The 24,012-nt window shown below is 41.0% G+C and overlaps 1 protein-coding gene and 1 long non-coding RNA gene across 6 annotated transcripts in view; one reads left to right on the plus strand and one right to left on the minus strand.

The window, feature by feature from the left end:
- RELN (reelin) overlaps positions 1–24,012 on the plus strand; it is a 479,555-nt gene that overhangs the window by 185,648 nt on the left and 269,895 nt on the right. For all 4 annotated transcript variants that reach the window (XM_083183017.1, XM_083183019.1, XM_083183018.1 and 1 more), the window contains exons 4-5: positions 6,872–6,942; positions 13,418–13,450. In XM_083183017.1, coding sequence (XP_083039143.1) covers positions 6,872–6,942; positions 13,418–13,450 — 104 coding nt within the window. The remainder of the gene's footprint in view (positions 1–6,871; positions 6,943–13,417; positions 13,451–24,012) is intronic.
- Positions 1–24,012, minus strand: part of LOC146074656 (uncharacterized) — a 164,592-nt gene that overhangs the window by 94,227 nt on the left and 46,353 nt on the right. The gene's annotated exons all lie outside the window — the stretch shown is intronic.

Here is a 24,012-nt window from a genome sequence, read left to right on the forward strand (position 1 = left end):
GCTTAGCATTCAAATTCAGTTCCTGAGATAATACACACACTGTTTTATATTTTGAAACCTTGTCTCATGCACAGCTAAATATATTTGTGTGTATTTCTGGTGTTTAATGTGTTTATATAACATGAATGCATTTTATGTTCACACATGGGTCCCTTCCACAAGATACCTCATTGAAATATAAAAATATTCCAAAATACAGAATAATTTGTTATTTGAATACTTCTGGTCCCAAGCATTTTGGATAATGGATACTTAACCTGTATTTATTTATTTATTGCGTTTTTTTTAGTGAACCAAAGACTAATTATACTGTATACAAATACATTGTTTGAGCTCTATGTTGGAAACTATAGCTTGGCACTGAAGCCGGGTTGTGCTTCTCTATCTTGCATTATTTTAAATATTCAGCGAGTGCTTTGCTCTGTAGAATTGCTCTGTGTGTATTAAGGCTTTCTGTACTTTCAAGGTTAGGTTTGTTTGTTGATCCTTCATTAGCTATAAAATAACAGACAATTCAACGGACGTTTAAGACTCCTTGAAGCATTGACTGAGGTTAGAAAAGTCATCAGCCTGATGGTCAGTAACACCCATCCTGTGAAGGTTGGGACCCACTTTGGGGTCACAGTTTGAGAACCGCTGGTTCAGTGACCACATTGTTTAAACAGACATTGTAGGGGCTCTGCACACACTAAATTAACTGATAATAAATAGTGGAGATTTGGTTCATGAATTGATCAATGCATTTAAGCCTGCAGCCCCCTTCACGGGACCCCACTTTTCTGCAGGTCCTAACACTATCGCTGAAAATGGCTACAATACACATAGCTATCACATCAATGTTTGATTCCAGGCATGCTATCTGGTCTAAGGCTCACAGCACACTATGCTTTTATATGTGAGCAGTTACCAACACACCTGTCACTAATCATCTAGGGCTGGGGTAGCCAACCCTAGTCCTCGAGAGCTACCAACAGTGCATGTTTTGCAGGTCTCCTCACAGAATCACAAGTGAGCTAATTAGCTCCATTTGTGTATCTTTTAATGATTGCAGCTGTGCAGCAGCTAGGTTGTCTGGAAAATGTGCACTGTTGGTAGCTCTCGAGGGCTAGGGTTGGCTACCACTGATCTAGGGAAATGGTTAACATAAGCTATGGAGTCTTAGCTAAAACAGGGTGCATGAGAGAATGTGACCACCATAAGACTAATTAAAAAAATTAATCTAATAAACAATATATACACTAAACATCGGCACTCACCTTTCCTAGTTTTGGGGTGCAGGCTTAAATGCATTGACCAATTCATGAACCAAATCTCCACTATTTATTATCAGTTAATTTAGAGTGTGCAGAGCCCCTACAATGTCTATATATATATATATATATATATATATATATATACTGCATATATATATAATAGTAGCCCTACTGAAAATGCCTAACTTTAATAGAATATCAACATGTTTGTACTTACATTGAAGAGATTACAAATGTGAATAAAGTAAATTGATAATATACACCCGCAATTATCCTACAAACATAGGAAATTCATCTGAGTTCTTTTTTTTCTTCAACTGTCAATGTGTTAATGTTATAGTCTTATATCTGTTCAAATAACATTAATGAAGTGAGAGCTCCAAGAGGCAGCTTCCTGGTTATTAGCAATTCAATGAAATTGCAGGAGACTGGAGTCAATGTGGAATGTGGCTCAAAGCTATAAATTTGGGCAAAAGTATAATTCTCATGGGTCTTTTATACAATGGGGATAAAACGAGGTTTGGTGCCTCAAAGGAGTACAATCTATAGCCGGTATGGAATGAAGTTGACAGCTGTGGGTTGGAAAAATCTAACTCCTTGAGGCGGATGTCTCCAAAGCAGAATACAACAGGGTATAATGTATTAGAAGTCAGTACAGTAGAAAGAGCACACTGCTTCTATCAGCTATTACAGTAAGCCTTTTAATGCATATTCTTCAAAACTCAGAACAAACATGCATTTTGTTATTATGTCCAGTAGGGAATAATGCATCCAGTTATATTTTTACATACAATTACTTTATGCTTTTCATATCCACAGCAAGATATTTATTAGGTATTTTATTGTTTTGCCTCGTAATCAACTGTATTTATACTGTATTTATGTAACTTTTTTCAATAATTAGTACAAAGGATTTTAAAATCGGATATTAAGGGCTCACTGACATGCAAGAAGCCTGAGATGTGAGATGCCAGCATTTTTAGAGTGGCAATCATTTATGTGGAAAAACCAATCTGGTTTTGACTTGCAAATGATTGAATGTTTAAAAGTATTTGTATTCTCACCTTCTGTTTTATTTATTATTAAGTATTTCAATTTTTATTTTTATGAGTTAGCGTTTTCTTCTTTAGTCAAATGAGAAATAATGACCCTTGTAAAAAGTCCCCCACTTCTCTCTATAAAACCATATGATGAATTAATTAGGGGCCCATAAATTAGGGGTTAGTATCTAAATTATGCCATCAAGTTATTTATGATGAACATCTATAACCTCATTTCGTAAACCTATTATGTAAGCAGCAAATAATTAATGATACTGTAATATGCAGTTCTTATAAAATCCGCATTTTTCTATTCAGTACATAATACAGAAATAAACTTCATTCAACAAGCGAACATTTTGTATTTAAATGAAAACCATGGACCAAAAGAACAGCATTACAGAAGATAGAAAAAATATCTAGGCTTTTTAGCAGGTTAGCAGGTGTGTATGTATATCAATGGAAGTGCTCGATTTAAGGGATCCACATGTAGCTCCCCTTGTAATGGCTGCTAAACACATGTGTATGGGCGCTCAGGGACTCCCCATTCATACTGCCCATGTGAAAGGTTATACAACTGACATGTATGATCTAAGGCTTGTGGCGTGTGAAGGAGCCTCTGGCTTTAATATGCCCAGCCGGCGCTGTAGCACAATATAGATAAAATAATGGTTCCATCAGATAGTCATGGTTCCATCAGTAACTTACATTGGCACAGCCATCTGGCAGTCACCTTAAGAACTTTACCCTCCACAGTACATTGGGTGATAGCTAACAAGCATGGAATAATCAAGCCTTAATTTTATTCCTTGGCTGTCACCTGCAGAGCTCCCCAAAGTCCTGGCGCCCCAGGCTGCAGCCTAGTCAGCCTTTTGGGTTAATTGGGCACTGAATGATTTCACCCACTATTGACTATTCTTTCTCTATAATTCACCAGGCAGTAATGAGGCAGGCAGGGCCGACGGAACCCGCTCAGCAAGGGATGCAAAGCAGGTAGGCGCCGACCAGTAGAGGCGCTCTCCCTGCTATGCACCCTGCCAGCTGCCGCTGCTTGTCATGCGGCGGCATGTCAGACAGAATCGCCGGTGACGATGCACTCACCCGCGCCTCTGATGTGCTGCCCGAGTGTCGGGCAGAGGAATATGATCTGCAGAGGATGGCTCCTGAGTACTGCTTAACTGCAGTACTGCCAGGAGCCACTAGATGCCCCCATGGGATCCCTCTGTAGAGCTCTGCCCGTGCACTTTTCAGTGGTGAGAGAGATTGCCCGGGACCCTACAGAGGAGGAGCTGTCTGCATGGCTGAGTGAGTTTGTTCTTATGTCTGTCTCTCTCTCTCTCTATCTATCTCTGTCTATATCTCTCATCTATATCTGCCTCTCTCTCTATAATCTATCTCTGCCTCTCTCTCTCTATCTCTCTCTCTCTCTCTCTCTCTCTATATATATATATATATATCTCTGCCTGCCTCACTCTCTCTGCCTACATCTATCTCTGTCTATCTGTAATAGGATGCTTCTAAGATTTGTCATCTTGAAGTGCCACCTGTGCCAGGTATGGATCATGGCACCAAGTGCAGTCAGTGTGGCTAAGGTACCATGTGCCTGGGGTTCTAAGCAATCAGCGTAGTCATGGCACCATATGCACTGGGGCTAATCAGTCAGTGCTCGGGACATGGGTCACTTTGGACTTAAAAGGGTGCAGTAACGTAGCGCTAGTGGGCGGTGGGGGTCAGCGGCGGCAGCAAAGCTTGAAAAAGCAATTAAAGACACTGAGTGGTATCTGATTGGTTGAGCGTTCTCTGTCAATCAGAGGACCGGCCAGTGTTATTTAAAATAAAATTCAAAGTCTGCTGCCATGCTGACCTCTGCTGCTACTTCACAGCGCTACGCTCCCCCTCTTCCATCAAACGGATAAGAGGTGCCTTTTTTTGTAGCACAAGCTGTCCCTTTAAGGCAGGGGTGGGGAACCTTTTTTGTGCCAAGGGCCGTTTGTATCTGGAAAAAAATTTTCGGGAGCCATATGTAAAAATTTCTCTTACAATTTGTCCTGCTGCAGCCTTCCCATGCTCCGGCGGCTGCCGCTGAATAGGACTGACAGTCTCCGGCTGCTGTTGATTAAGAGGAATCTCACGAAAACTACCGATCTCTTGCGAGAATTCACCTGTACTTGAATCCCGGCAAAGCCACCAGGCGGGTGGGCGGGCCACTCAGACTGGCTAAGGGCCGCATACGGCCCCCGGGCCTGAGGTTCCCCACCCCTGCTTTAAGGGGTAATGGAAGGGAAGGCGCAAAATTTCAGTTTGCAGGGTGGTGCCAGACACCTTAGCACCGGCCCTGGAGGCAGGCCTTCATGGGCCATGCTTGGGGTGGAGCTAGGTACCAGGGGGTGAAAATGAGCAGGGAGCTCTGTGCCAAGTATAGTGGAGGTCCATTGGATATCCCCCATTAATGGCAAAATTATTGGTTGTCAACCTACAGTATAAATTTGTCATAAAAAAATGTCTGTATGCACCTTATTTTTATTAACTTAATGCATCATCATGCCCTAATACGTGTGTGTATCAACTGTTACATAAGTCTGTAAAGCAGTGTGTGTGTCTGAGTTTAGTGGCCTTGTACATTGCATTCATTTACATCCTTTCCACACCTGCTGCATTGTACTGTACATGGTGCACTTTGTGGCTATGGAGCTCGCAGTGGTGTGCAATGGGAGCAGACAGTATAAGGAGAAAAGACAAAACAGAATTTTAACTTACACAATTGGTAACTTAGATATCATGAGGGTCAGAGTATTTTATCTGAAAAACTCAAAACACAAAAAGAACCATAGTGTAATACTGTAAATCACTTAAAATGATTTTAATTTTCCACAGGCCACTCACATGAAGGAGATTGAAATGCGCATGTCACAGATCTTTTATATCGGGTTCATGGATTGGTCAATCATACCTATATGGGCTCAATAGAAAATAAAATAGTGCAATCCTGTAGCATAAAAGGTTTAAAACAATTTATTCTTGCACTCTCAATAAAGAAGATAATAAAATCATATCACCCATTCAAGGGTATTTGGATCCCGGATCAGGAATTGTTCCTCAGCTGAGAGCATCCAGAGGTCAGCATAAGTGTCCGGTCCATTTGGTGGTGATAGTTCTGCTTGAGCACGCTTTCGGGCCAAATGAGCCCTTCCTCTGAAGCATAATGATCACCATGGAACGGGGCAGCTCTTAAATTTCCCGTTCAATCAAATACAATATAAAGCAGCTGATCTTCCGGCTAACTGTAGCCGAATATGTAGCCGGATATGAAATAACATCCCACATAGTCTTTCTTCCGACTGTTTAAGGGAGGATCCAATTCAGCGTCTCTGGCCGGATGTGATGCGGTGTCTCTAGACATGAATTAACGAATGCGTTACCGTCTTGCGTCTTACGAGGACTTCCTGTTTGCGTTCCTCAGGAATCCTCCGCAGTTCACAACCTTATTATTGGCCCATCCACCCATTATATGGAAACGGAATGTCCATGGCATAAGTCCATTTATCCAATAATGGACTTATGCCATGGACATTCTATCACCACCAAACGGACCGGACACTTATGCTGACCTCTGGATGCTCTCATCTGAGGAACAATTCCTGATCCGGGATCCATATACCCTTGAACCTTATTGTGAGTGCAAGAATAAATTGTTTTAAACCTTTTATGCTACAGGATTGCACTATTTTATTTTCTATTGAGCCCATATAGGTATGATTGACCAATCCATGAACCCGATATAAAAGATCTGTGACATACGCATTTCAATCTCCTTCATGTGAGTGGCCTGTGGAAAATTAAAATCATTTTAAGTGATTTACAGTATTACACTATGGTTCTTTTTGTGTTTTGAGTTTTTCAGACCAAATACTCTGACCCTCATGATATCTAAGTTACCAATTGTGTAAGTTAAAATTCTGTTTCGCCAGTGGGTTAAATCTTTTGTGTCTTTTCTCTGTATGTCAAAGCTATTTGTGTTGGAAGCTTTTTTTGGTGTGACCCTGGGCAGAGACTTTATTGCGCTGTGGTTATCAGAATTTTCCAATCTCCAGACAGTATAAGGAGACAGTATAAGGAGGAAAATTTCAGCCGGCATTTCCCTCAGATAACAGTATAGGTTACTAAGTAACTTTGACTGATGCGATATTCACATCAATCTGTATGTTAACATGCATCTATACAAATTGACCAGGGCCATGGTTAAATTGCAGATGTGATGTTTCAGCTAATAGTATTTGACAATATTAGCTTGGATCAAATTCAGAGTTGCCCATACATAATTTTTTTTACTTGTATTACAGCATGTCAATAATGTTCACTGATATACTCTTAATAATAGACAGGTATTTATAAACAATTTGTTATCTTCTTCCATATCATAGGTCAAACATACTGACTCGGATAAACATTCTGATCAATCTACTTTTAAATAGCAGCTTTTTGCATGGGGTTTAAAGAACAAATATGCAAAAATGGTTATGTATTGTATATAAGAAAATGTTTCCCAATCATGGACTATTTTGTTCTTTCTGTCCTCAGGGCTACAGCAACACACAGAGGTCAGGTTATATTCAAAGATGCCCTAGCGCAGCAATTGTGTGAGCAAGGAGGTAAGAGATGTTGAGTATTAAATTTTCATGTACATGTTGTTTTTTGCAGTGTTTTCATATCTCTGATATTCATTGTAGGGGATTAGTTTATTGATCAAAGACGACCGTAGCTCAGCTTTTTGTATACGCTTAAGGCAGTTGTCATCTCACAATCATTGGATCTGTTACCTTTTATCTTAACTAATGAGGGACCCAGGGACTTCAGATTTAAGGCTAATAGAAGACACAAACATGTCAAGAAAATGTCCTGAAGCAAATATCAAAGTAGAATATTATTCGCCAATCATTCCGTGTCAGGGTTCTGGGTATTGGCCTTGTGTATAAAACACCTTACTATTAATTTGTAATATTAAAACAAGGAATTTTCAGTACACATATTTATTGTTAACAAGTGATAAACAGGTCGAGTATCCCGTATCCGAATATCCGTCATCCGAATTATTCCGAAAACCAGACATTCCAGAAAGTGAAATTTTTTTTTTTTTTTGCTAAAAACTCACTGGGGACATTTGTAACAGCACTACTGGTGACATGATATGTAACTGGCACTATATATGTGCAAGACAATGATTGCTTGGCATTCAAATTCAGTGCTGAGATAGTAAACACATTTTGTTTCACGTTTTGAAACCTTGTTTTTTTGAACAAATAAAATATATTTGTGTGTATTTTATGTGGTAATAAAATATATTTGTGTGTATATTATGTGTTTATACAGCATAAATGCAAGATACTTCAAAATACATTATTGAAATATTAAAATATTCCAAAATACGGAATAATCCGTTATCCAAAATTCTCCTGGTCCCGAGCATTTTGGATAAGGGATACTCAACCTGTACCATGCACTGTACATTAACATTTGTGTCTAGTTTAATCCCCATATCTGCTATACATTTTATGGTCCTAACTTTTAGCATTTTAGTCCATCTTGATACTCTAAAGATATTTCAGTACTGAAGTTGTATTGAGCATTAAATGATACAGTATACCTGTAGCTTTTCTTTGTACAGAGAGATAATATGCACCTATCTGGCAAACAAAGCTGTGGCATTTAGGGCCTTATTCTAGTTCACTCTTTCTGACAAAATCCTTCTTAGATGGACAAAACCATGTGCACTGCAGGGGGGCAGATATAAAATGTGCAGAGAGAATTAGATTTGGGTGGGGTTTTACTTCAAAGTGAGATCTATATTGCAGTGTAAAAATAAACTGTGTAGTGTAAATAAGAGTAAACTAGAATAAGGCCCAAAGTCACCAACTCTAAAGCTGGCCATACACCTAAAGATTGGTTGTCAGATCTGGCTGGTCGGAACAAAAATCTGGTAAATCAGTTTGTCAGTTTTCCAGCATTTCCAATCAAATAGTCAACTGTCATTTGCTCTCCTCAATACCAAGGTTTTCATTCAGGTTTTCAATCTTCAGGTGTATGGCCAGCTTAAGTAAAAATGCATCGTATAATACTATTTAGCATAAGATTACGTGGACTGGCCAGTTTCGATGACCAATCTATGTTATTTTCAGTTTACACAGACTGGCCGAGGGCTGCAGACATCATGTTTGATGGTTACAATGGTGATTTAAAGCTGTCTTTGGAATGTTTATCCACCTGTAAATGAGTCTTAAAGCAGTTACATAATGTAGCACCTATAATGGTGCAGGTCACAGAAAGATGGACAATAAATTTGCTCTTTAGCCCATGAACCCATTAACACAAGATTTTTGTACCATAGACTTTGCATCAAACATATGGTGCACAATATTTCTAGCATCTTAAATTACCCCCTCTTTCTCCCTTCCCTCAGGTTCACGCAATCTGTCATAAATCTTGTAATCCTACCAATTTAAAAATAATGCAGTTGATCACTGTGTGGGCATGTTATTGCACTTCTTAAACATAGACCTGAACCCTGCAGCATAATGCTTCTAATAATATATCCAATAAGAGGGGGCAGCAAATCAGAACACTTCCTTGGGCACACCACTGCTCATCTAGCTACAGATGGAGCCCTCTTCATCTAGCCCTTTAGTAGGATTAAGTGAGTAATAGGATTACTCTGCTAATCCCCTACTGTATTGTATTGCTGCTGAGAACCATAGGATAGGATAGCCATGGCTAGCCATGGTGAGCCACGACCTAAAGAAGATAGTTGAGAGGGGCTCCATCTGTATCAGTGTGCTGGAGAGTCGTCATACTGTCACAACTTGTTCTTAATGCATTGGCTGGCAGTGGGAATCTGGCTGCAGGTTCTCAGTAGTGGCCAGTGGGAGGGGGGAGGGACTGCAGGCTCTTGTGAGTGGCTGGAGGGGAGGGGGGTGTGCAGCTGTGGGTTCCAGGCATGCTGTGGGAGCGGGGGTCTCCTGGTTCTTGGCACTGGCCGGATAGAGGTTAGGCTGTGGGTTCTCTCCAGAAGCTTGCTCTCTACCATATATAATGTGAACTACAGGCAAAACTCTGGCATAAAATAGATTACAGGTGCTACTGTGTGGCATATGGTTATAACTCTGTGGAATAATGTAGATTATAGGCACTGCTACGTAGTATAATGTAGAGTATCGGCAGAGCTGTGTGGTATAATGTAGATTATGGGCAATACTGTGTGACAATTAAATTATGGGCACTGTGTGGATAATGCGCATTACAGGTACTACTGTGTTTTGGGAGCAGGTACTATGTATAATGGGGAACTTTTTAACATGAGTTTACTGGCTGGCCAATGGAAATTGTCTCTCTGGGCTCCATTTGGTCTAGAAGCAGCCCTGGTTCTAGACCACATAGAGATGTCCCATCATTCCAGGCCATATAGCTTGTGGCAGCACACTCCCCCCTTTTCGTATTGCACACAAGGAAAAGTTGCAGGGTTGCTTCACAGGCCTAGTACATCCATGGCGATATAAGTGTATTTATGATGGCGTATTTAGGTTAGTATTTACCTTACGGGGGGGGGGGGGGGGGGTAAACCTTACTGATGAGGTATTGTGCCAGTTATTATACAGTATAAATGTAACCTTTCATGCTTAAGTTAATTTACTGGCATTGGATGTTATACCTTCTTCATTATAGTATATGAGAGCTATGTGTGCTTTAGGTTGCCTGCCTTATTTTTTCGATAGTAATTAGCACTGAGCACTTCCTGTGATGGTGTGGAGGGTTTCAAATGTTCCAGCATGAAATGCATAGTACTTCTGCAGTCCAGCTGACATCAAACCCACTCTTGTGCAGACAGTAGTTGGGGGACCCCTTAAAAATTGAGCCCACAAAGTTCTACGGTACTTGTTTCCTAGCACGGCGCCCACGATTTTCATCTTATGCCATCGTTTCGATCGCATCGCATTGCATGCGACCTGATCGCATGCGATGCGATCAGACCCGATTTTTTAATTGTACAGGCACCCTGATGGGTGATTACTGTGTTAAATGCACCCCCATTGTAAACGCCACCCCCACTATGAATGCCAACCCGAAGCGTGGCGAGCGGCGGCGTTACGCGTCCTCCGACCTTTTCATACCCCCACTATCCACGTCGGCTGGAGTTGTCTTTATATAGTGTGGCGAGCGCAGTGAGCCACTGAGCCCAAAGCGTGGCGAGCGCAGCCGTGGATTACTTCACATGTTTGGGGCCGTGGATTACTTCACATGCACTGGGCCGTGGATTACTTCACATGGATTACTTCACATGTATTCTGCAGCCGCCCGCCACGCTTCGGGCTCGGTGGATCGCTGCGCTCGCCACACTATATAAAATCAACTCCACGCCGATGAGGATAGTGGGGGTATGAAAAGGTCGGAGGACGCGTACCAACGCCCCACGCAAGCTCGCTACGCTTCGGGTTGCCGTTCATAGTGGCGGGTGGCGTTAACAATGGGGGTGCATTTAACATAGTAATCACCCGTCAGGGTGCCTGTACAATTAAGCATTGTATCACATTGTAATGGCATGCCAGCGGCGTAACTATAGCACCGCAGCCCCCGCCACCGCGGGGGGGCGCTGTGCATGTGGGGGCGCCGGGGGCTGCGGTGCTATAGTTACACCCCCCAAACCCCCGCAGACTTACCTATCTCGCTGGTCCCGGCGGCTCCATTCTTCTGCTTAGGACCACCACAAAATGGCCGCCCCCATATAGCACACAGTTCTCTGAAACTGTCTGCTGTATGGGGGGGGCCATTTTGTGGTGGTCCTCAGCAGAAGAAGAACGGAGCCGCCGGGACCAGCGCGATAGGTAAGGCTGCAGGGGATTGGGGGGGGGGGGTGGGTTAGCATGGGCGGCGGGGGATTGGGGGTGCTTGGCGGGGCGGCGGCAGGGGATTGGGGGGGCTCCCCCCCCTAACGGCGGGGGGGGGCGCCCAAAACTTAGTTACGCCACTGTGGCATGCGATGCGATATTACAATTGTACAGTTTGGGTCTTAGGACCCGAAAATCGGGTCCCATCGCATATCTTAATTAGTGGTATGCGATGGCATACGATGGGCGCCGTGCTAGGAAACAAGTACCAAGTGTACTTACGTCCCTGTGCTCACCACTTTCCAGGTAGTCTCTGTGACATTCAGGAAGAGTTAGCAAGAATAAGATAGTGGTGCAACACACCAAAAAGGTAAAATAAGGTAACAAACATACAGAGCCTGAGTTTCAATCAGATGCAGACAGTTGCAATCAACCTTGTGTCTTTTAGCCCAGTAGCATATGCTAATGCCACTGCAAAGCCTTTGTCTGGTGTACATCCATGCATCTTAATGTGCAAGTCCTGAGATACTCACTTGCAGCTTCTATATATGCTCCATTCATATTTGATGAGTCATCAGATGCGCCATTGGTTACCTATGGCTGGTGCAATTTCTCCTCCTGAGTATTGCCTCCTATGTGAGCTGTTTTCCTCTGTGTGTAACCACTATCAGCGACACACCTGTGACAGTCCCATAAGACTCTATACCAGGCATGTCCAACGTTGGCCCTCCAGATGTTGTGAAACTACACATCCCAGCATGCTTTGCCACAGTTTTGCTATTAGAGAAATGCTAAAACTATTGCAAAGCATGCTGGGATGTGTAGTTTCTGGAGGGCCAACAATGGACATGCCTGCTCTATACCTTTGTGCGTCTTTTTAACCACCTCATGTTACCTCCCAGTTACTTTCCAGGATTGCCTGTATATTTACCATATCTCTACATTTTTGTATTGTAATTTTGTACATGCACAAAATTAGGGTGCATGCATGGTGTGACTCAATTATACTGTATGTGTAGATGAAAAACCTCACAACTACTGTACATCTGACATGCCACAATTCAGAATCAGGGCCATAGTGACATTCTAAGCCCTCTACAGAATTGTGGTGGTAAGGGACCCCCAATCACAGTGTCATGTATTTATTAGTATTGGACAGCATCATATCCTACTTCTGGTGCTGTCCTGGACGTCCTACAGGGATAAGTTCATAAGGGAAGTGCAGGGAACAGTGCACAGTGAGTTGCTTCATAGCAAATCTGCCCCAATGAACAATGATATGATAAGTTAACACAGTATGGCCTAGTGCTTAACCTTGGTCCTCAAGGCACCCCAACAGTGCAGGTTTTAATTATATCCAGGTGGCTTAATATGTACCCAAGTTTTTTTTTATTTAACCATCTGTGCAGCAGCCGGGATATCAGTAACATCTGTTTTGTTGGTGTGCCTTGATGACACTGGTTGGGAATGCCTGACCTACTGGGTGAGATAACGATGACACTATTTACCACAAATCACTTTATCTGGGAGTTTGGTATTTTTTTCTGGAAGATTGGGAAAGATCAACTTAATTTAGGACAGTAGGCAAGTGTGCAGCACATACCTTTCAGCATCATAAACTATCAGAGAGCTGTGTATCTCTGGCTTTAAATCTACTGGTCACTTTTCCTACAATTTAAGTATAGTACACTATTGTAAAGTGCAACGGAATCTGCTGCGCTATAGAAGAAACTGTAAATAAATTAATAAAATGGAGGTGATTCAGGTTGGTTTGCAAAGCACGTTTGGTTTGCTAATGGACATAACCATGTGCACTGCAAGTAGGGCAGATGTAACTTGTGCAAATCTAACAGTGGGAGTTAGATTTGGTTGAATTATTTTGTTTCTGTGCAGGGTAAACTGGCTGCTTTATTTTTACAATGCAATATAGATATCAGTTTGAAGTACTCACCCCACTCAAATCTAACTCTCTCTGTACATGTTACATCTGCCCCACCTGCAGTGCACATGGTTTTATCCATTAGCAAACCAAAAGTGCTTTGCAAACCATCCTGAATAACCCCCATGTGCTGTAATCTAACCATCTAGATTGCTGCATAGATGAGTAAGAGACACAAATAGTTTCTGGATTTGTGGACTATTGTCTGTTTGAGAATATTTTTTTCTTTTTAATCTAAAAACATTTGTTTACTCAATAGTTTTATGAAATCAAAAACTTTTTCATCACTTAAACATATGTTTTTGTTTTTAGCTCCTACTGAAGCGCCTTTACGTCCAAAATTAGGTGAGTGCATTTTAGCTATTTATTTGAAATATATGACAATTTATCAAATACTTGATTGCACAAATATCAACATAGACATTTTATACCAAACTGATGTACAGTAATTTTTGAATGTCACTGTTTTTCTGTTGCATATTATTTATTACTCCGTATACAGTAAACACATTTACTAATCTCAGCTGTCCATGTAATGGGCTTAATTCAGACCTGTTTGCTAGGCTGTGTTCACTCTCCCTGCAAACAGGTGAAAGCCGCTTGCCGGGCAAATGAACGCCTGTCCTTCTTCGCCGAGCAAATGTCCACATTTTTATGTGAATGGTTGTGTATGCTTACACATCCATTCACGTGCGGCCGAACTGGCGAAAAATCATTAGATGGTCGCCAATCATCGATTTATTTTTATACCTGTTCGCAAATAAAAGTCAGTCTGGACCTAATTCAGATTCAGATATGGATATTCACAAATTAAAGTTAGTCTGGACCGAATTTGGATTTCGATATGGCCGAATACAGGGCGGGTGAAAAGTCATTTGAGTTTCGCAAATAAAAGTCAGCTTGGACTGGATATGGCCAAATTCGGGGAGGGTGCTAAAGTCATGTGACGTCGGCCCCCCACCCTGACAAGGCTTCAACACACTTGCATTTGCTTGGGGATGCACTGGGTTTTACCCACCATTTTTGTAGGCACACCCAGGCAATGCAGGGAATTCCCATGCTGCAGCTGACTTTCCGCCACTTCCCACCCCTTCTGTGCTAATGCCTCGGCGAGTGTGCTACTGGCCGAAGGCGTTTGCCCAGTGGGTCTGCACGTGCATATTTTCACGCATGTGCAGACCCGAAACATCGGTATCTGGACTGAATTCGCACAAGACTGGGTTGACCTGAAGCAGACCCAATATTTAATGTTCCTTTGTCCATGCATTCAGGTGAGTGATTACAACGGAGCTTTGATGAAGCAAAGAGTACATCCTTACCATCTCAATCTACCATACTGTACATTTATTTTCCTTTTTGTTGATTGTAAGAGATTGAGAACGCAAACATACAAAATGTATTTGTTTACTTGGCAGTAACTACATTTTAATAACTTTGACTAAGCAGACTGATGATAAAGATCTGCGCATGAGCATAGGTGAATATGCACATGTGCTGGTCTTCTCTGCGGGCACCCTCGGAGACTATGCGCATGCAGCAGGGGGGGATTTGGGGGGGGCGGCCTGGGGGGGGGATGCTGGGTGCACCTAGGAAAATGCTGGGCATCCCCATACAAATGGGGGTGGATTCCTGCCTTCTGGGAGCTGGCAACGGATGTCACCAGATGTCAACTGTCTGCTCTCTTCACAGAGCAGGGCGCCACTTATGTAAGGCACCAGAGATTGAGTTAGATTAGCGAGCACTTCAGAAATCTTTTGATGGTCGGTGACCATCAAATGATTTTGGGCCTGCACGACATGCAAGACATGCAAAACTTCCATTCACATGTTGCAGGGACATTCGGCATCCAGCAGGGGGTGGGCATTCACATGTCTGGCAGGCGGCGTTGGTTGGCTTGCAAAGTAGTGAAATACTTCTGCTTTGTGAGTCAACCAAAATCAGGACCTAAATGTGAACACAAATGACTTATTTATTAAGGCAGTGGTTTCCAAACTGTGTGCCTAATGTGGCAGAGACAGCATACTTCCACATCAGGGAAATGTGGAAGATCCAGCCCAGGACTTAGAACAGCAGCAGTTGCGGGAATAGGGAGTTCCAACCCAGGGTTTCCTAGGATGTATTGGGAATCACTGACTGATTGGCAGCACTTGGTGATTCCTGTTATATGTGTGTTCAAGGCAGAAGGTTGGGGTTCCTAATGGCAGTTAGTGCCTGGGCAATAAGCTTGTAGGGTCCAGGAATTACGTTAGGGATTCTCTGGAAGTACTCTTAATGTGAGAACTACAATTGATATAACCTCAGAACTGCCATGCTGTTACTTAAGAAATGCCAATACTGTATGTTATCCTGGAATGCTGTCTACTTGCTGAGAATAAAGAACCAGAATTCATCTTTACCAGTGATTCTTTGTCACATTTGGTGCTCAACATGGGGCATCACATTGCCAGACATTGCAAAATGTCAGGAACTCTGGTAAGACAGTTGCAAAAATTATTTTGCTAGTTAACAAATTGTGCTGCAGGCTTGGGAGCCTGAAAATATTGTGATTGTGGTGTGTCTATTTGTCTGGCTAGCCTTTTAAACCTCCCCAGTTTGTGCCTGACTGAAAAAAAAACAGGGCAACTTGGAATTGTTGGAGGTTGCATGAGTGGCTACCAGCTTTAAAGGGCCACCGTAGTATGGCCACCGTAGTATACAGTAATATATTATTTATTGTTTTGTGTGGTGGGCAGTGACACAGGCAGTTGTTACCTAAATCTGTTTTGTGAGTCTAGTCCATTATATCAAGCCTCCTAAGGTTGCCCTTAAATCGGAAATGCAGTCATTAATAAAAAATGTTGGCTGAACTGTCTGCAAGGCAACAAACCCAGATACAGGGGGCCAATCTGTTACGCTGAAATGCTGTCTTCCTGCTGAAAATAAATAACCAAACTATGGGGGAAATTTACTAAAGGAAATTTGTCAAAAATAGGTGTATTTGTATACAGAAATACACTCATTTTTTACATTTACTATCCTGAAAATACGGCAATTCGTATTCGTATTGATAGAACATCAATACGACTATGAATTGCCGTATTTTCGGTATAGTAAATGTCAAAAAATAAGTGTATTTCTGGATACAAATACACCTATTTTTTTAATGCATTTCCTTTAGTAAATTTCCCCCTATATCTCGTATGTGATTCCTTCTAACACTAAGCACACTGAGGTGATTTAGTGTTAGACAACTACGAGACAGTTGTACGGGTTCCTCGGACTGGTGGTCCGAGACCAAAACAAATGATTTATGGTCAAAACGATAGCAAAGTCAGTGCAGGTGGCTGCCATCATAAAATATGTGGATAATAAGGATCACATCTATATTCACCATCACATACGTGAAAATGAGGGTGACAGGAAAGCATAATTTACTTAATTTAAAGTTTTTATTTTATCAATAAGAATCTTTTGGACTATGGGTGCCTTGAAAAAATGCCATGATTCTAGAACGTTTGGAACCACTGTATTAAAATGGAGGTAAAACTACAACTGAAATAGATACAATATACAGTAAACTGATTGCATAACCAGCACACATTAATTGTACACATACACTTAAACTAGAGATGAGCAGGTTTGAATTTCCTCTGTTCTTTTTCCAAAATTGAGCAAGTTCGTATTTTTCCATATTTATCTTTTTTTGCCATCCAAAACAGTGTTAGATGAGAATTTTTTCAGGGACTCTTTTCCACTGATGCATAACTTAGGTTGACCCAGCAATAATATGGTCTATTTCATCAGTGGTCTACTACTTATACTTTATAAATGTGTGTCAACACCTCTCAGAATATCCTTCCTGAAGTCTCCTAAAAATGTATTATACTCTTCCTATTATTTATAACAAAGGACAAAATATATGAAAAGGAAGGAAAAAACACATATAGTGTATGTCAAGGACCTGATTACTATGCCTGATTGTTGGATGACTCTGTGCTCTAGACTATGGCCAGAGCACTGAATTCAACACACTTAATTGTCACCACCAATGGAAACTAGTCAAAGGTCCACCGACACCTTTATATAATAATTGTGCATATATGAAAGGTACCTTCTTTGGCAATTAATAACAGTTCGGGGCAGTACGGATGGTGTTATGGTTAGCATTACTGTCTCACAGCACTGAGGTCATGGGTACGATCCCCACCATGGCCCTAACTGTGCGGAGTTTGTATATTCTCCCTGTGCTTGCGTGGGTTTCCTCCAGGTACTCCGGTTTCCTCCCACAATCCAAAAATGTACTGGTAGTTTAATTGGCACCCAACAAAAATTAAGGTACTTGTGTAGTTTCACGGCGCCAGCATGGAGCCGTGCTACTTCCGGGTTCTACGCTCGCCACAAACTATGTTAAAAAAAGTAACTTAACTCCATGCCAACATGGATAGTTCATACCCCCACTATCCATGTTGGCATGGAGTTGATTTTAAATAGCGTGGCGAGCGTAGCGAGCCACCGAGCCCGCAGCGTGGGCGAGCGAAGCGAGCCCCACAAGGGGACTCAGACGCATGGCGCCATGCTGGCGCCGTGAAACTACACAAGTACCAAAATTAACCCTAAAATGTCTGTGTGTGTGTACTTGTAGTAGGGAATATAGGTTGTAAGCTCTACTGGGGCAGCGACTGAAGTGAATGTTCAAATACTCTCTGTAAAGCGCTGCATAATCTGTGTGCGCTATATAAGAAACTGTTAATAAATAATAAATAAATAAACAGTTTATAGAATAGACTAGTGGTCTAACAGGATCTTCCAAAGATTAGGTTCTGAGAGCATGAATGAATATGAATGAACTAAAAATTAATACTTTATTTCCAAAAGAGGTATAATGCTTATTTAGAAAAGAATGTTAACAAGAAAATGGTTGCAAAGTTCTTGCCTGCATGTCAATTCAAATAAAACGTACAGATTAAGTGGTTATTCAATCCTCCCGCAGCTATTCCCAACGGGGGAGATGGATGCAGGGCCCTATTCAATGCTGTCTTCCCTGACAGCATTAAACAGGGGATCTCGGCAGAATGAGCCCGACTTCACAACTTCACTTTAGAAAAGCAAACTTTGGAAAGTTTGAGGAAGCATTAAAAGATATAGACTGGAATTAACTATTAACTATATGTATGAATACCACAGAGTGATGGGGCATGTTTAAAAAAATACTTAATGATGGCACCAATAAATGTATATCTAAGGTCAACAAACAAAGAAATTGCAGACGTAAGCTAATGTGGCTTAATAATAAAGTTAAATTTGAGATGACAAGGAAAAAAAGGGCATTTAAAAGGTATAAACAGGAAGGGACGCAGGAATCTTTTGCAACATATAAGGAATGTAACAAGAAATGTAAAAATATTATCAAGGTAGCTAAATTAGAGACGGAAAGGAAAAGAGTGGCAGATAGCAAATGAAATCCCCCAAATTCTACAGTTACATACTGTAAATGCGAAGCGTCTGAGGAAGGACAATATTAGCCCACTGAAAAACAAGAGCGGTATCCCAATAATTGAAGATGAGGAAAAGGCAGAGATATTCAATTCATTATTTGCATCATTATTTACAAGGGAGGATACTACAGATGTTTTTCACCAAGAGGGTAGCACAGCGCTAAAAAGCTACCCAGGTTTATGTTTAAGTGAGGAAATGGTTAAAAACAGATTGCTAGATCTAAATGTAAACAAATCTCCTGGACCAGATGAAATTCATCCAAGGGTACTAAAAGAACTTAGCTCTGTCTTAGCATTGCCATTACACCTTATCTTCAAGGAATCAGTGGATTCAGGGATGGAACCGAGAGACTGGCGTATAGCAAATGTAGTACCTATACTGAAAAAAAGGGAGTAAAACAAACCCTGCAAATTATAGACCGCCAAAAAATGTGACAATAGTCACCCAAAAGCGCTGGACAGTAAATGCACTGCACTAGAATAATCAGGTTTATACCAAAATGTACAATAACCCAGGCAGAAACACAGTTATCTAATTGATTGGGCAATGCTGCAGCCCCAATTAAGAGGGTGTGTACCTCTAAATTGCAGACAATCGGAGTGTAACAGTCTAAGTGGCAATCAGCCACAAAGTCTGTTTAAGGGGCGCTGCTATGCTCAATCACACAAATACCAATATGACCATATAAATGTATATTTTATTTGTCAGTCAGCATAACATCCATTGTAGGGAAAATACTGGAGAAAATAATCAGAGATGACAGTCAATATTTCTTAGAGCACAATCATGGGTTTATTAAAAATAAAGCACATCATGGGTTTATTAAAAATAGATCATGCCAGACAAACCTAATTAGTTTCTACGAAGAGGTCAGTAGGAATGTGGATTTAGGGAAACCAGTGGATGTAATCCTTCTTGATTTTGCAAAGGCATTTGACATGGTACCACATAGGAGACTGTTATGGAAAGTAGGTAAAATAGGGATGGGGAAAAAAATTGTACTTGGATAAATAATTGGTTAGATGATAGAGAACAGCGAGTAGTGGTTAATGGGACATTTTGAAATTGGAGAAAGGTGGAAAGTGGTGTCCCGCAGGATTCAGTATTGGGTGACACCTTGTTTAATATATTCATTAATGATATAGGTGATGGCCTGCAAAGTAGTATTGCAATATTTGCAGATGACACAAAACTGGGAGCTCTGCAGTGGAAAAGGATGTAGGCATGTTCATAAATGATAGAATGAGTAATAGTGCACACTGCTCAAGTGCGGTAGCGAAGTCAAACATTAAGGGGAATGGAATCAAGAGATGCCAGCGTGATAGTACTACTTTACAAATTGTTGTAAGGCCTCATTTAGGCCCTTATTCTGGTTGGTGCGGCCAGAGCCGCACACGGGGCTCCGGCCGCACAAACCAATCCCCGCCCACCCTACGGATCGCCACGGCCGTCCGTACACGGACGGCTGGCGATCCGCATAAAAATGGTGGAGGCGTACGCCTCCACCATGGTGGGAGCTGCCCCCTGCATTCGATGGTCGTCGACCATCGAAGGCAGGTCCGCACGCCCCGGCAGCTCCCGCAAGCTGAGACCACACGGACAATCGTCCGTGTGGTAGCTTGTATGGGGGCTGAAAGCTGACATCCGGCGACGTCAGCTTTCCGCCCCCATGAGTTGCGTCATGCCCTCATTACCATGCATACGCCCCGCGTTTGCATGGGAACGCCCATGAAACGCGGGGCGTACACATAGGGAAATGAGGGCATGAAGCCTCTCACGCCCCTATACGCCCCCTTTGCGGCGGACGAAATACGTCTGCGGCGAAGGGGGCTGCACATGCGCAGATTGACCTCTGCGCATGTGCAGAGTAAAAACATCGGCGGTACGGCCGCACGCGGGCCGTACCGCACGAAACAGAATAAGGGCCTTAGAGTACTGTGTCCAGTTCTGGGCACCTCACCTTAAAAAATATATAAATTAACTTGAAGTGGTTCAGAGAAGGGCAACTAAATGAATAAGGGGTCTAGAGTCGACAGAATATAAAGATAGGCTATCCAGGCTGAATATGTATTCACTTGAAAAACGAAGACTGAGAGGTGATATGTTCAAATACAGGATGAAAAATCAAAAGGCGCTTGGAGATTACTTATACAGTAACAGGGCTGTACTTAGGACACGTGGGCATGCACTAAGAATTAAAGAGACAAAATTTCATACGGAAGTAAGAAGAGGATACCTCACCGTGAGAGCGGTTAAGTTCCGGAAGTTTCTTTGCCAGAAAATGTGGTAACGGCAAACACATTAAAGTAGTTTGAAAATAAACTGGACGCATTTATGGACACAAAGGGAATGTTATAGTTATTTGCTAGTCTGATATAACTCAATGGACTAATGTCTTTTTTCAACCTAAATTACTATGTTACTATGTTACAAGCAGTCGGGCTTGTTCTGCCGTGAACGGCCTGGGAATTGAGAAGCTCCTGGCCGCAGCTCGCCGATTCCTGGCCGCAGCTCACGGCTACATTCCATTCTGGACCTGCGGCAGGCGAATTTGAATCCTGCCAGCAAATTCTCGGTCAAGCAGACCAAGAACGGGACAGGGTCACAGCTGTTGGGCCAGCCTAACAGCCGTGACCCAACATTGAATACGCCCCTTACATGCAGATGCCCTACCTAGAAGGAACCATAGTAAAGAAGGCTAAACTTAAATCTGTCATTAATCCCTCAGTTTAAACCCAGATTCAAAGGTGCTCTGTTATCAGCAGAGCATCCCACCTTGGATATTGTCACCCATGTCCTTGCCATTTGGCTGATTAGATAATTAAGCCTGGGATCCTTACATATATTTTTTTACTCAAATTTACATAATTGGGCATAGCTTTCCCTGTGAAATGATGACCTATAATATGGGATGTCCATATTAATCCCTGCTATGTTAGCTTCTATATTACTGTAAATACTGTATCATATGCTTTTGATAGGGGATTGTTGCTACGCAGTCTAAATACATGTGTACTTTGATTACCCCCTACTGGGTAAAAAAAAAAAAAAGCATAGTCTACTCTAACCATTTCAAATTTCAATTGAAACTTTTAGTATTACAGAATAAATGTTTAAGGAAGAACAATTGTGCAGTTTTTTTCACTTAATGTAAAATTACTTCTTGCAAGACTTCACAAACCTTCAAGAGAAGTAAGCACCATGTGAATCATTTTTAGTTAATCATGTGAACCGTATATTTAGTTCATTACAATACAATTAAGAAAAATTATTCAAGCTGTTAAACTGTACCTTGCCAAATAAAAATGACATCATCTGCAAAACAATATAAATAGAATTCTCTCTCACAATTGTTTTATTTTTTATCTTTTGGTTAAGCTGATTGTAATTACAAACAGTAAAAAATGTACAATTTTATAAAATCAATGAGTTTATGAGGGAAGAAAATTAATAGAGATAGCAGAATTTATTTCCATTCACAACAAAATTACTTTAAACACAATAAAAGAAAAAAAAGTGAGAAAAAGTCATTCTTTTTCAACTCCATTTCAAAATGACAGAGAGAGAGCAATGATTTTTCTTGTACTACCTCAAAGATAGTCACAAGCAAAAGCCAGAAAAAAAGAGAGGAGAGTCTCCAAAAGGGAAGTGGAGCATTGACAAAAGAACAGGAAATAACTTTAGTTATTTAACTTAGTTATTATTATTATTATTAGTTTTTTGTTTATTTAACTTAGTTATACCCCTTTCAGACAGAAAAGACTGAAAATATTGGCAAATACACAGCATTTCAGATGCCGGGTAATTTTTTCAGAGGGCAGCCTGACCCGCCTTCACACAGAAGAACAAATTACTGAGTTGAAAATTTCTACCCGGTAATTTGCTGAATAACACAGGTATTTCTTCTGTGTGAAAGGGTCAACCCGGTCTATAAATCCTGTGTCCTCGACCCTGGTCAATTCCAGGGACAGAGACACAGGATTCATGACCTGGGTGTGCCCTTTCACACAGAAAAAGGACCCATGTTATTCACGAAATTACCGGGTAGAACTGCTTCACCCGGTAATTTTGTTTTCTGTCTGAAAGGGGTATTACAGTTATAACGTTTGAGCTGCTTTTAGTTCAAAGGCCGCCCAGTGTGTATGGCCGGGTGATGAGTGCTGATGCACACTCCTGCATCACTGCCAGCCGCCGCTTATCTGCTGGTATTACCATGCACTGGGGGAAATTTACTAAGATGTGTGAATTAGACTTCCCATGTGATGTTGCTATGGGCAAGCAATTAGATCCTGTCTACTATCTTTTAGAGAGTGCTAAATAAATAAATAATACGCAGATTCTGATTGGTTGCCCATAGCAACATCACATGTGAAGTCTAATTTCCATGTTAGTACATTTCCCCCACTTAGTGATTTTCAGCCCAGTGATTTTCCCCATCATCACTGTGCATACACGCTGGGCAAAAATGCCCAGTGTTTATGCAGCTTTAGAGTTAGATTAATAATTGGAGATGAGAATCTTTATTTATTTTTCTTTTGGGGGTAAGCCTAAGGAAATTTACAAAAAATACATACTAAGGGAAAACGTCTACCAAATCAAAAAGATTTAAAAAAAAAAATCAAGTTAAAGAAAAAGAAAAAAGGAAACTAACAGTACAAGAGCTAGTACAAAATAATGAAATAGAGATTGGAAATATTACTTTTCAGGAAGGGACTAAAGTTCACAGCCATGGCAGATAGTAATCTGATCTTAACACTGATCTGGGCATTCAGAAATACAATTCACTAAGGTGGTATTTTTAATATGAAAGAGAATTAATCCATGAATTAATGAAAATAATGAACAAACACAAATGTGTAAATTTAAAAAGGGATCAGTTTCAACTGAGCCTTAAATTAATTCTGGATGACATTGAATTAGTGGAAAATCTGAAAGAATAAAACATCAACATATGTTTCATTTAAATTGAAAAGAGAAAAGTTTGAAAATTTTGAAAAACAATAAAAACCTAAAAACAATATATTTGCCAAATTGTCAGTTTTTGTAGTCAATTAGCTGCAATTGTTGGAAGTAAAAATAAAAAAAAATTTAAAAAACTCTCAGTGTATTTGAATTTTTGGCTAAAACTGTATGGAAAGATTAGGTTAAAGTATTTTGGTTACAAGAGGTTTTACATCTTTATGTACTTCAAAACAACACGAGAAAGGGATTGAGACAATTTTAGAAAATTCATTATACTGTCTGGGCATTCTGGATAATGTTAAATAATTTCCTCAAAAGAATTAGTTTTATTTTTTGATTGCTATTATTGTTATTATTTTTAGATGTTGCTAATATTAATGAACTAAACTGTCATACGTGAGGTGAATCATTCTCAGGAGCTGGCTTGTAAAGGAATCTGAGATTCCTAGTATGTCTATACCACATAAATA

This window comes from Crinia signifera, chromosome 4 (genome assembly GCF_055691185.1).
Source record: "Crinia signifera chromosome 4, ASM5569118v1, whole genome shotgun sequence".
NCBI classification, from domain to species: domain Eukaryota; kingdom Metazoa; phylum Chordata; class Amphibia; order Anura; family Myobatrachidae; genus Crinia; species Crinia signifera.